General features: G+C 41.8%; 1 protein-coding gene across 1 annotated transcript; it reads left to right on the top strand.

Annotated features, from left to right (window-relative positions):
• Window positions 1-301: 301 nt before the first annotated feature.
• On the top strand, window positions 302-14,041 carry rab32a (RAB32a, member RAS oncogene family). Its single transcript, XM_034527356.1, is given in 4 exon segments — window positions 302-722; window positions 10,229-10,402; window positions 10,405-10,502; window positions 12,834-14,041. Coding segments are annotated over 4 exon segments (636 nt in total). The 5' UTR covers window positions 302-508; the 3' UTR covers window positions 12,984-14,041.
• Window positions 14,042-14,871: the final 830 nt, after the last annotated feature.

The following is a 14,871-nucleotide window of genomic DNA, read 5'->3' as shown; positions in this document are numbered from 1 at the left end:
AAGATGTCGGTGTATGAGCATGACTTACATAACATAACAACTAGTTTGAAGCCAATATTTACACTGCCACGTGTGTGTAGTGGAAACTTGAACCCTCCAGCACATAAAATATGTGCCTGATATTTTGGGACTTTTTCTCTCAAGGAAACATAATTACTCATAGCACAGATTTAAGAGAAATATCTTTAACATGTCTTTTATCTCTCTCACACACACACACACACACGCACACACGCAGACACATAAAGCTTGAGTTTGTTACATTTCCGGGTCCTGTGACTTATCAGGTGGTTGCTGAGCCGCAGCATGAGGAGAGGAGGAGGAGGAGGAGGAGGAGGAGAACAATAATAGGGGGAGGGAGACACTAATTTCCGTTGCATCTGGCCCTCAGCCCTCTGGCCAGCCCTAAGTCCCGCTGCAGCTCATCTCGGGAAGGCACATACATGAGCGAGAAAGCAGAAGCTGTGCGGAGTTTCGAGAAAAGTTGCGTGTGCGTCAGTGTCCCAGCATGGCCGGGGGCTCGGTGTTCGAGTGTAAGGAGTACTTGTTCAAAGTGCTGGTCATCGGGGAATTAGGCGTCGGGAAAACCAGCATCATCAAACGCTACGTGCACCAGCTGTTCTCGCAGCACTACCGGGCGACGATCGGGGTCGACTTCGCCCTGAAAGTGATCAACTGGGACAGCAAAACGCTGGTCAGGTTACAGCTGTGGGACATCGCAGGTAAGGAAGACACACACGCGCGACACACACACACGCGCGCATCAGGTGGTTGCAGCTGTCAACGGGTGTGCGTGCTCAAACGCACGCTCAGGGGGGGGGAGGGGGGCCGGGGGGGGGAGAGGAAGAGTTTCACTTTCACAGATGACTTTGGACAAGAGATTTAGAGAGACGACGCGGTTTTTTTTTTTAAGTCACGGCCTCCTCGCGCCAGCGTTTCAATGAACACGCGACGCAACATGTGAAATTCCCACGAGCTTCAAAGAAGCACGACAGGGATTCCCAGCGAAAAAGACCGGTTGATCACGTCTTTTCCACTTCGTGATCACGGCAGCCCATAATTGTCAGTGGAATGTAGGTCACGTTGTCATTACCAACTGAGCGCCGCCCCCTCCACGAATCTCGCCACAACAATATTACTCTTGTATTATTTTCTCTCTGGGATTATGACATGTGTTTTATAGCCGTGACTTAACTGGCACTTGTATTTGTTCCTCTGCAGAATTCCACGTTGCAAAGTCAAGGTGATGTTCTTCAAAACGTCATTGTCCCATTTGTGACCCCGATGCATTGATGAGAGGATTTCAGTTCAATAGATTCTTCCTCAGAGCTCCTTTTACTTGGCTTCACACAGCAACCTGTGCAGCTTGAGCACGCAAGCAAAGAGAAGTCAGAGCAGTGCAAATACATGCAGGCCTTCCTACTTAACACTCCCTGTTTGTTCATCTCCCGGCACAAACAAATATCACACAAACAGAGGAGTCTGAGAACTGCATGCTGGTGAGGAAGTGAGAGGCAGACACACCAGCAAACACAAGGGCTGGCTTTTAAATGTCGACCAAGTAAATGTCGACCAAGCTGAAGGACGCAGGCTCTGTGCAGTCCGATCAGCAGGAATCTGGGGTGGTGGGGAGCTAAAGGGTGTCTGTGATGTCCCATTAGATTCTCCTTCTTCATGTTGGATCTGGAATATCTTCAGAGCCAAAAATACATCTTGCATTAGGGCTCGACATTTTTATGTTTGGTGGAATGAGATCACATTGCTTCAGGGCTCTTTTATATATTTCTATTTATCTATCTATCTATCTATCTATCTATCTATCTATCTATCTATCTATCTATCTATCTATCTATCTATCTATCTATCTATCTATCTATCTATCTATCTATCTATCTAGCTATATATATATGAGGGGTGTGGTTGAAGAATTGTCTGTAAATAATTTGTCATTATTGAATAATCTGCAAATTTTGTTCTCAATTCATTTATTGTTGGCAGGTCTATTAAATGTCAGAAAATAGTGAAAAGTGGTCATCCCAAAACGGACGTCGACGTATTTAATTTCCTTGTTTTGTGTGACCCAGAGTTCAAAACCCCAAATATTCCAAGCAAATATTCACATTTGAGAACCTGGAACTAACTACTACTACAAACTACTTAAAAACAAAACAAGTAATGGATAATCAAAATGTTCTGGCTATCAAATAATCCTTTGAGATGGTTGCTCTAAAATTGTAATGCAGTTACGTTGTATACGTTTGTCTGCAGTGGGATGATACAAATGACTATTAATGATTATGTCTGCTGTCATTAGGATTGGACTATGTTATGGTCTATTTTCCTCTTACAGTTGAAGGATATCACAGTCTCATGTTGATTTGGCCCATAGCCAACAACTGATTTACCAGTAATCCTCTACTGTACCCGACTCCAAGTCATGGGTTTCCAGAGTTGATGCACATGCCCAGAGCTGGAGATACTTGGGTAAACGGTGAAGGAGAATTCCAGTTTTTCTAAAAAAGTTCAAGATGGTTGAAAGTCACCATGCGCAAGTGATTTAGCACCACATGCACCGCAGAGAATAAGGACTGTTCTAGTACATGCTGCTCAGATTGTCCTGGACTAAAGTGGCAGTGATTCTTCCTCTTAGGGCTTAGGGCATGCAAGTATTGCGCTGAGACCGACTTGAAAAATGTCAACATATCCTTTTCTTTATTTTTGTATCCTGTTGAATGATCAGCCCCCGCCTCCTAGAGATGTTGCGTTCCTCCGTTTGAACGTCACTGTGTTTGCGCAGGTCCATCCTCTCCCTCAATCAAACAAGCCTCATATGCTGAGACAGATCAGGACAGATGGTCAGAGTACTGCTGTTTTTTAAAATATTTATTACATGGCTTACAGCGGTGATAGAAAGGGGGTGGACTGTGTGTGTGTGTGGGGTGGGGGGGGGGGTCGTTGATTTTGCTGTGTGTGCGACGTTCCCCCGTTGTCACTTGGGCCCCGGCAACACAAGCTCAGTGTGCAGGGGCATCTGTGACCGAATGCCAGGGAAGGCTGTCTGCCTGTCACAGCCAGACAGCACTCCGTTAGAGGATCTGCGAGGGTAAATAAAACACTGACGCACACACTTAGACAGACTGATATGATAGAGACAAAGGGAACGAGCTTGCTCCTATTGGATGAAGAGAACACGCACACGCACACTGTGACCAGAAAGAAAGTTTGAGGTTAGATGAAACTAAACTATTTCATTCACACCGAGACCACTTCTCGGATAAAATAAGTAACAAAACGTGAGTGAAAGAGCAAAAGCTGGAGGTATATTTGCCAAGTCATTAAGTCCAGCCATTAAGCCATTTAATCGTGCAGAAAAGGAGGACGGATTGTCCTCATGGCAACGCTAAGAGCAACGTCTGAGTTGCGTTGACTTTTACCAACCACACTAATGATTACAGTCTGGGAGGAATGATGGTAATCGGAGGCTTCTACAAGATGGTTGCACCAATTGAAGTCACCATGTGAAGTTTGAAGCTCTACCGCCCCTTTTCACCCGAAATTGCTCGTCTCCTGGATTCGTCTGTGCCATTGGACAGGATGATTACCACCATGGTGTAAAACAGCCTGCACCTTGTCGCACCAACCGTTGCTGCAGGAGCAGGAGGTCGCACATTACCAGGATGTATGAAGTGGTTTCCATCACAGTGCTGACCGGCTGTAATGTCAGAAAAACCCAATTTTACACTGACCCCTGACACTAGCAGGAGGAACACCCTTTGCTTCTCACTCAAATGCTGCCTGGTCTACGATTCATCACCTTCTGTCTTATTTATTTATTTATTTTTCCTGTCTTTTTTTTTTTCTTACATTGGCCGTTTGTGTGAAATACTGGTTGCATTTATTACCCTTTTTTAAGGCTTCTGAAAATCCTGTTCACACCAAGGCCACAACACCTATGACAATGTAGGCCTGATTTGTTTTAACCCTCTGAAACCCGCAGGATCGCCGGTGATCCCGGCCAACATCACTGTCTTTTAGGAGGCTGTAATCTCAGTGTTGAAGCTAATTAATAGTTTAAATGGGTCTTGTGTAATAATTACCAAACAAAGACAGTGGAAATCTCTTAAAGAGATCACATCTGTGTGGGGCACATTGATCAAGCAAAACATCAATTATTGTCTTTATTTCTTGTGCAGAGAGATTACCATCTAATATTCTAAAGTATGTTTATTGCATGAATATGCAGTAATGAAATGGACAGTTTAGCTATTTACTGAAATTTATTGACTGACATTGGGACTACTTACTATCACTATAAGCTAATTATTTAAAACCGCGTTAGTGTAGCAATGATTCTGTCCCAAGATTTTTGATCCATGTAAGTGGTTTCCACTGTGTTCATATTTTGAGCCTAATTCCTGCAACCTTGCGCCAAAGCTTTACATTGATCATCCCCCACTAGCCCTTTCGGTTGAAGGGGAAACAAGGGTCACATCATACCCCTTTTAAAGTTGGGAATTTTCCCTCGATGCAGACTGTTCAGTGCTAAAAGCCGCTGTAAGCTGTCGTAAGTTGTCACATGCTCCTTAGAGGAATTTGAACGTGCCAGTCATGTGTTGCTCAGTCCCTCCTTTCCAGCTTGTGCTGAAGACTATACCTTCATGACTGGAGTCTGTGTTGTCTTTATTTTAGTTGTTGGGGGGGCGTGTGGGGAAGTTTCAAAGCCAGTTGCCTCCTAACAACAGACGGAGACTGCTGTTGTTGCTACTGCTGTGTGTGGCTTGGACAGTTTCTATGGTAACCCACCCACAGGATAGAAATATGTATGAATGTGCAGGAAACTGGGGTTACCGCGGCTCGGGATAATGATGAGACTTGTATCTCCGTTTCTCCCACACAAACAGAGATGATACAGTGGCTGTGACTAAACAGATCATTTTTCATCATGTAATTCTGTAGCCGCAGGTCTATGAAGATTTCACAGGTTGATACCCGACCGTACTTGAGGTCATCAGTGGCGGTGGATTGAAGTGAATCATCCACATTGAAAGCCTTTGGAATTCCACAATAGATCACTGTCTTTCTTTACGGGCAGATTCAGATGTATACTTCTCTTTAGTTTGCAGTCATGTTGAGCGTTTGAGGCAACAGCACCATTCTTTGTTCTCACTGCAGTCTCATGCTCCCCTGTGGCATTCAGTGAGTTCATACTGCACTGTTCACACGGCTCATTCCCTTTCTGTGTTTTCTGCTAATTGGGTTAGCAGCATATGATGGTCATTACCGCTTTTTGTACAATTATACCTGTTCTTTATTTAAATGTAGATTGCTTCATTGAATTTCCACGTTTGGGTTGCTGGTTCCAGCTACTTAAATGGGAGGATTTTATGTTTAGCTTTGTCACACATAATAGGGCTGCGCGATTAATCACATTTTTTATATAAATTGCAATATCTGTTAAAGCTGAAATGTTGATGAAATGAATGCTGTGAGATGTCCTGGACCCACACATCATATTTCTACAGACTGATACGCAGACAGTACATGTTTGTTGTTGTTGTTGTTGTTGTTGTATATGTACAACTGTCTCGTAGTTGTGTTTTTATAGAACGGTGTTATTCTCTGTTTGCAGCCAAAGTAATACATATGTAAATTGGCTTATCTCTGGTACAGCTAAGAAGCTCTGCAATGTTTGTGTCAAATAAATACAGAAATAATAGTGTTAATAAAAGTGTCATTGTTTTCTGACATTATCGGTGAATAGAGAAAATAATCAGTCTATCAGTATATATCCTTGTTATTGTCAACAAAGCCCATGAAATGATCAAAGCCGACAATGAACTGATCCTCCGAACTTTTCTGTGTATCAAAAGCCTGAATAAAGTGCCACAGGTGTCTATTTTTTTACCCCAAAATATTTTAATACACATCCATGAGGCACAATATTGCCCCGAGTGAGCTGTTCAATAGATTGTGATGAATATGAACATGTAGCACTGCAGTTTTATTTTAAGTAATTTCCACATTTAAGCTGACACAGTTGTAAATAATAACTAGCGTTCCATATTCGCGTCTGAAAATAGTCCCCAACAAATGTATGTTTTACTCATGTAAAACATAGTGAGTGCTAAAAACTGCAGTGCTTAGCTGTTTTTCGAAAATGATTTGGCCTTGAAGTGAAAGTAGATATTGTTGACCTGTTTTTGCAGTTATACATCTTCAGTAAGAACTTGTGGGTTTGGGGCGTAGTGTCATAGACTGACTAGAGTCCATGCAATGCTATTTTCTGGCTTTCCATGTGATTTTTTTTGTTTTTGTCAATTAAAGAATGTTTGAATATCACCGGCACTAACATGATGCACACTAATGCCATTCACAAGGCACTCAGGCGTAGTGCAGAATATTGAAATGGAAATGTAGTAAATGCAGCTGAATGATTATCAGGACTTTCTTATGACACTTTAAAGGTCAGGCATCATGGGATTTGCTGTTATTTTATATGACTTCTGCGTGGAAACCCAGCTCCTTTTTACCAATACCCCAAATAACTCATTACACCATGTAGCAGTCGTGTGTACGTGTGTACGTGTGCACGTGTGCAACTGCAATCACATCGGTGATATTGATTGATATAATCGCCCCATATGCAAGACTTTTCCATCCAACCACTTCTCCCCCAGGAGGAGAGAGGTTGAGTCCCCTGACTGGATCGACCCAGCTATCGACCAAGTGAAGTGTTAAATGTTGACCATGACAAGTGTTGTACTCAGTTCCTAGTTTAAATGAATGATCATATTGATTCTCAAAATTCCCTACCTTTTTTAATTTTTTTAATAAAATAAAAACAGTCAAAATATATGAGTGGCATTGAGGATGTGTGTACATGACGAGCTTCTTAAGGCAAATCCGTGTTTGCTGGCCAACCTTGCCATTCTGGACCTAATTTGCAACAGTTCCTATTTCATTGAAAATATTCAGCAGTTTATGGATGTCATGAAAGTCGGTACGTAGTAGGTCTGCTCACATAAAACATTGTCGACTGTATTCGTTACCTCTGGTGAGTCTCTCCATTCTGGCTAAACATTAAGATGGGCTGAGTCAGACCTTGCAATAGAAGAAAAAGAAAAAGGCACGTGCCCTGAAAATGATTACGCCATTATTTCTTTCTATATTCTGCCTTTGCCTCCACTCTGCTGGATGTATGAGTTCTACAGGGCCTGGAAATTAAAGGCTTTATTCAGCCTATCGGCTCTTTATCCCACTGTGCCGCGTCTCTGGTGAATTTACCTGGGGTTGTATCAGCTAAAATTAGACTCTCAATTATGAGCAATTACCGTCAGGCCTGTAGGCCCCACAGTGTATTCACTCTCTCGCTCACACCCGCACTGAGCCACGCCATTCCAGTGGTTGGGTAAGAAGCCACAGTAAAGTGAAAGTATCCTGGGAGAAGCTGTGCTCACTGTTCCTCAACCCTGTTCTCGGTTAATTTTCTAACTCCAACTCGGCTCTAGTGGTTGCAAACTGCCTAATACACTGGACGATTACGTTCCTTATGCTGGAGCAGTGTCCCATGAATATGTGCTAAATCTGTAAAATGCTACAGTCATTAAGAAACCGGATGTTATTGCAGAGACGGAATCTAAATTTAAGTTAACCAGAAAAGAAATCCCTGACAAATTAAACAAAAATCTGAATTCTAAATGTTTTTGGATGCTGCTAAAGTGTGTGTTCAGATCTAAAAGAGACTTGTGTTTTTATTGAGAATCTGAATCTTGTGCAATAGACCTGATGATGGTACACAAAAGTTCAAAAACGGGAACAATATTTGGAACCTTTCGCAAGATCTCGTGTGTGTGTGTGTGTGTGTGTGTGTGTGTGTGTGTGTGTTTGTGTGGAAGAAACACTGTTGTCATCAAAAAAGAGTAAAACCAACCATGACCCTCTAGCTTTTTGTATGAGGTCTAAGAGTTGTGTCTGAAACATAGATATCATTTTAACCATGAGCATGAAACGGCCTTCGGCCTGAAAATGTTTTGCTTTCGCATTTACAACCAAGACGGTCTTGGTCACAGATGATTGGCTGTGAATGCTCACTTCTTCTTTCGGTTACTAACAGACCTGTTTTAGTTTTATTTTGAGAAACCAACTTATCTGTGCACCGCAGTGGTTATAACGGGATGAGTCTCGTAATACTTTTACTTTTTTCTTTTCATCAACAAATTCCATGAAAAGACCAAAACCAAGAATGAATTAATCCCAATAATAAGCGTCGTCAGTTTAGCCAAAGCATGGGATGTTGGCTCTGTGCCATAGACCAACATAGTTGGTCAAAAAACTATTTCAAATGCATCAATTTAATTTTCTTTGAACTTCAGCCGCGACTGCAAAAATGTTCCCCCACTGTTTGTTAAAACTACAGTGCCCAGCTGTTTAAGGAAATGACTTTGTCGCGAAATTTAAATCAAATATTTGTGGTACATGTTTTAAAACAGGATGGAAAGAACAAAGAACCCGGCTTTTTCTTATGAATACAGATTTTAAATGAAGCAATCTGAGGTGGAAATCAAGGGATCTTTTCATCAGAAGGGTATGCTTAAAAGTGTGTTGTCAGCCAAGTGTTATTAGACATACCTTTCGCCAGTTGAACCGCTGATTATAGATTCCCGACCCCCCCCCCAATCAGATGTTGTGCTGCACACCTCAGTGCACACTTATGCAAAGGTGAAGTGTTGTGTGCAGAGGAGGAAGTACATTAGAGCTCTGCTCCTGGAATCTTTTTCTCACCTCAAGAGCCTGTTTCCTCTTAAAGGTTTCATTTTCAGTGTGCCCCGCACAGTGCTGGTTCTGGTTCTCCCGGGCCTCCCGGCAATACGGTCAGTTTGCTGTTGGCTCCCAGTTGGAGCAGTGAGGCTCTGCTCTGCTCCTGGCCGGAGGAGGAGATGGAGTTGGAAAGCTTTGCTCCTGGCAGGCCGAAGGCTGCAGTAAAGCCAGATCTGGGTCGGTCCCCGGTGGGCTGGTCGATGCCAGACAGACCCAGAATCCGGACCGGTGGAGCTGATGAAGAGCATTCAGAAAAACTATTATAGAAATAGCCAATCTTGCTGATGGTCTTCTTTTACTTATAGAGGCCAGATAGCGGCATCGGTACTACATCAAGACTGTTTCATAACCAGTTAAAAGTACCTCAGTATGGAAATGGCCATGGACATTTTTATTGTTTTATTTGTTTCAGAACTAGTTATTAAACCCTAGCGTCTGTAGTCATTTCCAATGATATTATGCAATCTAAAAGAACCTTGAATGCATTTCAAATACAAAATAAAAATGTAAAATACCTGTAATTGATATTTAAATAGTTGGTGGGATGTGAATAAAATCAGTAGATTGTAGAGAAGTATAAAACAGATGTGGTCCAATATAAGTGGTCCAGAAGAGACCGTCTCAGATTGATAGTGACACTACATATCCTGCTGCTAATTCCCTTCTCTTTGCCTTTTTGTGAAATATCATCTCAGATTTTCTCAGAGAATGACTGCAGAGAAAGGGCTTATTATCATGGCAGATTACTTCTGCCGTTCTCTGTGCGGATTAGGCCCATGGCAAATTGGGAAAAGTAGGTTGGATTCTTAGAGGAGGAAAATTGTTAAGCTCTGAGTTGTGACAAAATGGAGTAAGAAATGATCAGGGAGATAATGGAAGGCGAGTATGCTTTAATTAGGGTTGTGGGTATTGGATCCAGGAGACGCATCTGTATGATGTAAGCAGAAGTCCGCTGTTAAAACCTTCTTTGAAAAGCAGAGCATTGTTCATGAGAAGTTCATACTGATTTCAGTGTAAAATAGATTTATGGGACCCCGTCACCTGTACAGACAATATTGGCATAATACAGGCTTTAGCTATTGAAATAAATTGTTTGTTATTGCGTACATGATCAAAATATCTACATATTTGTTATGGACAGCAAATCCAGTCTTAGTGCAGAGTGCCGACCTTGAACCATGAGCTGGTGTTGTGTTTCCAGAGAGGCTAATAGTCACTGTGGTAGTCCTGTAGATCAGCGAGTGATCGGGTAGGGAATGTTGTTCGAGGCAATTAAACTCATGAGATCTTCTGGGTTAACATGTCTCTGATGGTGAGTCATGACATGTCGCACCCTCTTTTACTCATTTAGCTTTTAGCTGCTTAAAAAAAAAAGTATTTCACTAATTCTCCTCCTTTTCACTCAGGTCAGGAAACGATTTGGGAACATGAACGCGAGTGTACTACAAGGAAGCCGTGGGGGCCTTTGTGGTGTTCGATGTGACACGGGGCTCCACGCTTGAGGCGGTGTCTAAATGGAAGCATGACCTGGACAGCAAGGTGAAGCTGGCTAATGGCAACCCCATCCCCTCGGTGCTGCTCGCCAATAATGCGACCAGAAGAAAGAGAACTCCAACAATACGGCCCTCATGGACAATTTCTGCAAAGAGACTGGCTTTCTGGGCTGGTTTGAAACTTCAGCTAAGGTGAGCGATCAATACATTGGACGGAGAAGCTCTAGATAAATTTTCATGTTTTATTTGAGGTTACTCTACATTCAACAGCATGAAATTACCCGAGTTAAAGCTCACGAATGCTGGCTGAAATGTCTTGCATACTGAGGAAACATTTCTCCTTCAGAGCTTCTTGAGTCACGGTCCGAACATGACCAGTAACGTCTTCAAATCTTATTTCACTCAACGTGACTTGAGTTTGAGGCAAATCAGATGTGATGAGAGCTTTGCCCACACAGTTGAGTCAGAATAAGAGGAGCCCCTGCAATTTTAATGCAATCCATTTTGCTGTTTTACTGAATGACTTCACTTCTCATGACAGGAAATCCTCCAGGCCCCTTTTGGAATGGTGTAATCACACTGGTTTCGCTGTGGCAATAGTGAAATGGTTACATGAAGTAATTGTTTTTTTGGGCCCTCACTTGACCTACAGTGTTTATACTGACAATGTGTAGATAACTGGTATAAGAATCAAATTGAGACTAGAAATCTCAGAATTTTTATTTATTTTTTTAACATTGAACATGTGAACAATGATAGTTTGGAAATTTGTGACAAGCACTTTTTTCTCCTGCTGTCTTTGCCATTCATGCACAACAGCGATGGACAATTATCTTTCCAACCAGTGGGTTTTATTGGCCAGCTGATGCGGTAGGTATAGCAGGACATGAGCTATGAGGGTCACAGTTGGGTAGTTTAATGTGTAAAAATACATCACGTTTTTTAAATGATTCATATAAACATATCTACATCTGAAAAGTGAGTAACTAGTCATGAAATGTGTGTGAAAGTACCAGAAATGACACGCTACTTAGTAAATCTACTGACTTTGTTTCCACAGCTGTTAGTTTGTGTTGTCAGGCGTGTCTGATGAAGTGCATACTCTCAATGCAATAAAATAAAACTCGTCAGCAGGTTACTGAGCACGAAGGCTGACGCAAACAAAAGGCTGGCAGCAGTTTGCGTGTGCCACCTCACGCTCAGTTATACGTCACTTCCTTTGTGAGATGCCGTTGTGTCTGACGAATGCTCGATCACAGCAAAGTCAAATGTTCACCCTCTTCACCACGAGACTCCGGAGAAAAGCTTCCTCACGTGTTTCCCGTCCCTTCTTTGCCTTCACGTTTGTGTCCTTTTTTTTCGAATTCATCCTCGTCCTTTTCCGGGAACAAGTCAATGAGCCAAAAGACGCCTGCAAACACACCCTCCTGCATTTTAAACCGAAACGGTCTTTCGTACTTCCATGTTGAGGAATGCTGTGATGGGTTCTGGCAGCAGGAGTAAACTTCGTTAACTCATTCCAAATATCCTGAGGCCCTGCAGCTATGTCACGTGTTGTGTCATGTGAAGTGTGTGCGTGTGTGTGTGTGAGTGTGTGTGTGTGAGATGTGCGCAAAGCCTTCCTGGCCTTCTCCTTTCTGTGAGTGCAATGAAGTGTTGTTGTTTTGAGTGCCTGTCACGCTAGTTATAAACTCAACCGACATCAATGTGTCAGTGAGTACCAAACTTTCTTTCAGTTTGAAGTGACGGGAACACATTCCTTAAGGTCGCACAAAAAGAAAAACTCATCATAGTCTATGCTGAGATCTGGATTGTTTCATCAAAGTTTTGTGGTTGAGGAAGGTCAGTTTGTCAAATGTTGCTGTTCATTTGCAGTGGTCCTAATCAGCCTTTGCTATGATATAATCAACAACGTAGGCTCTCTGTAGGTGTTCATCTGGTTCTGATTGGTGCACGCCCTCTGTTCATTTAAAACGCATCAAAGTTTGAAAGTGATGTTGACAATACGTACACGTTATTGTATTTAAATGCACATCCAATCAATTTACAGATTAGGACAGTATATTTTGGCAAATAATATACCATGTTGCTTCTTGACAGATTTTAAATAATGTTCTAAATTCAAAAGAAATTAGATTTGTGTTACTAATTTAATTATTGACTTTTGCAACTCCAATAACATATTTTTTCAAGCAATTCAAAGAAAGGCCATTAATAATCTTCAACCCATGGGATGACCGTGTGACAGACAAAAGCAAATGGCGTCTTTTACCTTGTCTCCGCTGGCATCAGATCTCTGTCTCCCAGCTGTTGCTTTATCAGGTTCTCATTTAAATGGGTTGAGTAGACTTCCAAAGTAATTCTAAAGGCCTGTGACTCCTCCTACTAGGAAATGGTCACGAAGGTGTAAATGAATGTATACAGTTTATTAGTTTTATTTTTTTATTACAGTCGGTGTTAACAGTATAAATATAATGTTTAAAAAAAAAGTCTTATCACCACTGTGTTTTGACCTTTTCCTAGGACAACATCAACGTGGACGAGGCAGCGCGTTTTCTAGTAGAGAGTATCTTGGCTAACGACAAAGGGTTGCCGTATGAGGAGAGCAATGGCGACCGGATCAAACTGGACCAGGAGACTGTGGCTGCTGAAAGCAAGTCAGGCTGCTGTTAACACACAATCCATTTAAATTAGCCACCCGCCTCCCTTTGGCGGGGTCCCCGAGCACCCAGCCTGTGGCTCTCAGCCTTCTACTGCAGTGTCTCAGGAATGTTAATTCTCGGGTCTTCAAAGCTCCAGAATCTTCTCCTCTCTGCACTGATGGCCGTTCGAACCCGCACATCCAAGTGTTTCATTGTAGTTCTCTAAGCCCAATTTTATCTTGAAGTTGTCGCAAACGATATCGCTGCCTCCATAAAGCTGTTTCCTTCCTTCCTCTAAACCATAGCATCTTCATTAATGTGTTTTTCTCGGTGCATATTTCCCTGATTGTGTATTCCACCATCAACTATAATCCAGTTGAACCCTGCTGCTCCTCCTGTTAACCTGACGGCCTCTGCAGCCCTGGACTAGACCACGCCCGAGGAGGGGTGAAAACTAAACAGAAATTGACGAAGCACAAGCTAGAAAACAACATAGCCTCTTATTTTCTGTCTGTTTGGTCTATCCTCATTCAGCATTTATCTGTGAAACGAGACACTTTATTGTACAGTGTTGAAATATTTCTTCTAATCACATGGATGGACATTATTGAAAATCATTCTTTTACATGTTTGTGTTTTCAGCTGATCTTTAGACTACTGTATAAAACATAAGCAAACAGGCTTTGCAGTCAAGCATTATGAAAGTGTTGTCGTATCATATGGTTGTCATGAATTGTTGTCTTTGCCATATTTTCTCTGATGTTATGTGCAATAATACAGTTTATGTTAAGAGGGGAACACTTTTTGTTATTCACTCAAACATTCTAGTAATGATACCATATGAGACACCCGTATGAAAATGTAGATCTGCTTCACGGTTTTTGTTGGGTTTTTTTATGTGTTGGATCATGCATTATGAAATTGGTGAGATATAAAAACTGAATCAGACAGAGGACTACACTCTTGTACATTAGTGTTCAAATTAAATATGAAGGATTTTTTTTAAACATAAGAGTTGAGATTAAGTTTACATGTGAAAATACATTGAATATACAAGACCAAAATAGAATAAAAACATTTTAACTTTAATTTTTGCTGTCTGTTGAAATGAAATCTCTGTGTATGTGTCTTTGTGTGTGTGTGTATGTGTATATATAAGTAATTGGTATTTTCTTACCAGTACATGGGCTTCTTGGATCAAGCCATCTGAGCTGAGATTATACTCCTCTGAGAACTGCACAACACTGTGACAGTAGACATCACTCTGATTGCATTTGAAGAACGATCGAGTGGTAACATACATTTAGATTTGAAAGAAGGTGTAAACATTTGTCAACCTAATGAAAAGCACCGATTAATGGCCAATGATCGTAATAAGACCTCCATAACAGATGCTACAGGACATAATCTAGTGGTGAGAGAGCACCGTGTCTGATGACTATCTCACATGGTTTCCTGAGTAGAATCACATGGTTCTCTCTCTCTCTCTCTCTCAGACACACACAGTACTTTGAACACATACAACTTCATGTATCGTACTCTGCCACACATTTCTTCAAGGGAAACATCATCACTCGTGTTCTATACAGTGCTAGATTATGATGTATTGCTTTTCATCCCGAGTGTCTACATTTCCTTTCATGTGGTGCTACAATTGTGCGATATGAGCACACTTCACAGCGTGAGCCATGACAGACTTCCGGCTGTGCAATGCAATCCAATACCATGGCCTTCAGGAAAATGCAGCCTTTGTGATGCTTTGACTATTACGCTTTTTATCAAGACGGTTCCAGAAAGCTACGGATTTCACTCTGCAGCACATTTTGAGGCTATATTTTGCAATCTCTTGCATCATTCTGACAGTTATCTATAGGACAATAAGGCCAGACGTTTAATGTATTACGTCTCGTTACTCTGAA

This window comes from Cyclopterus lumpus, chromosome 24 (assembly GCF_009769545.1).
Source record: "Cyclopterus lumpus isolate fCycLum1 chromosome 24, fCycLum1.pri, whole genome shotgun sequence".
NCBI classification, from domain to species: Eukaryota; Metazoa; Chordata; class Actinopteri; order Perciformes; family Cyclopteridae; genus Cyclopterus; species Cyclopterus lumpus.
This window is presented reverse-complemented; position numbering and strand designations above follow the sequence as displayed.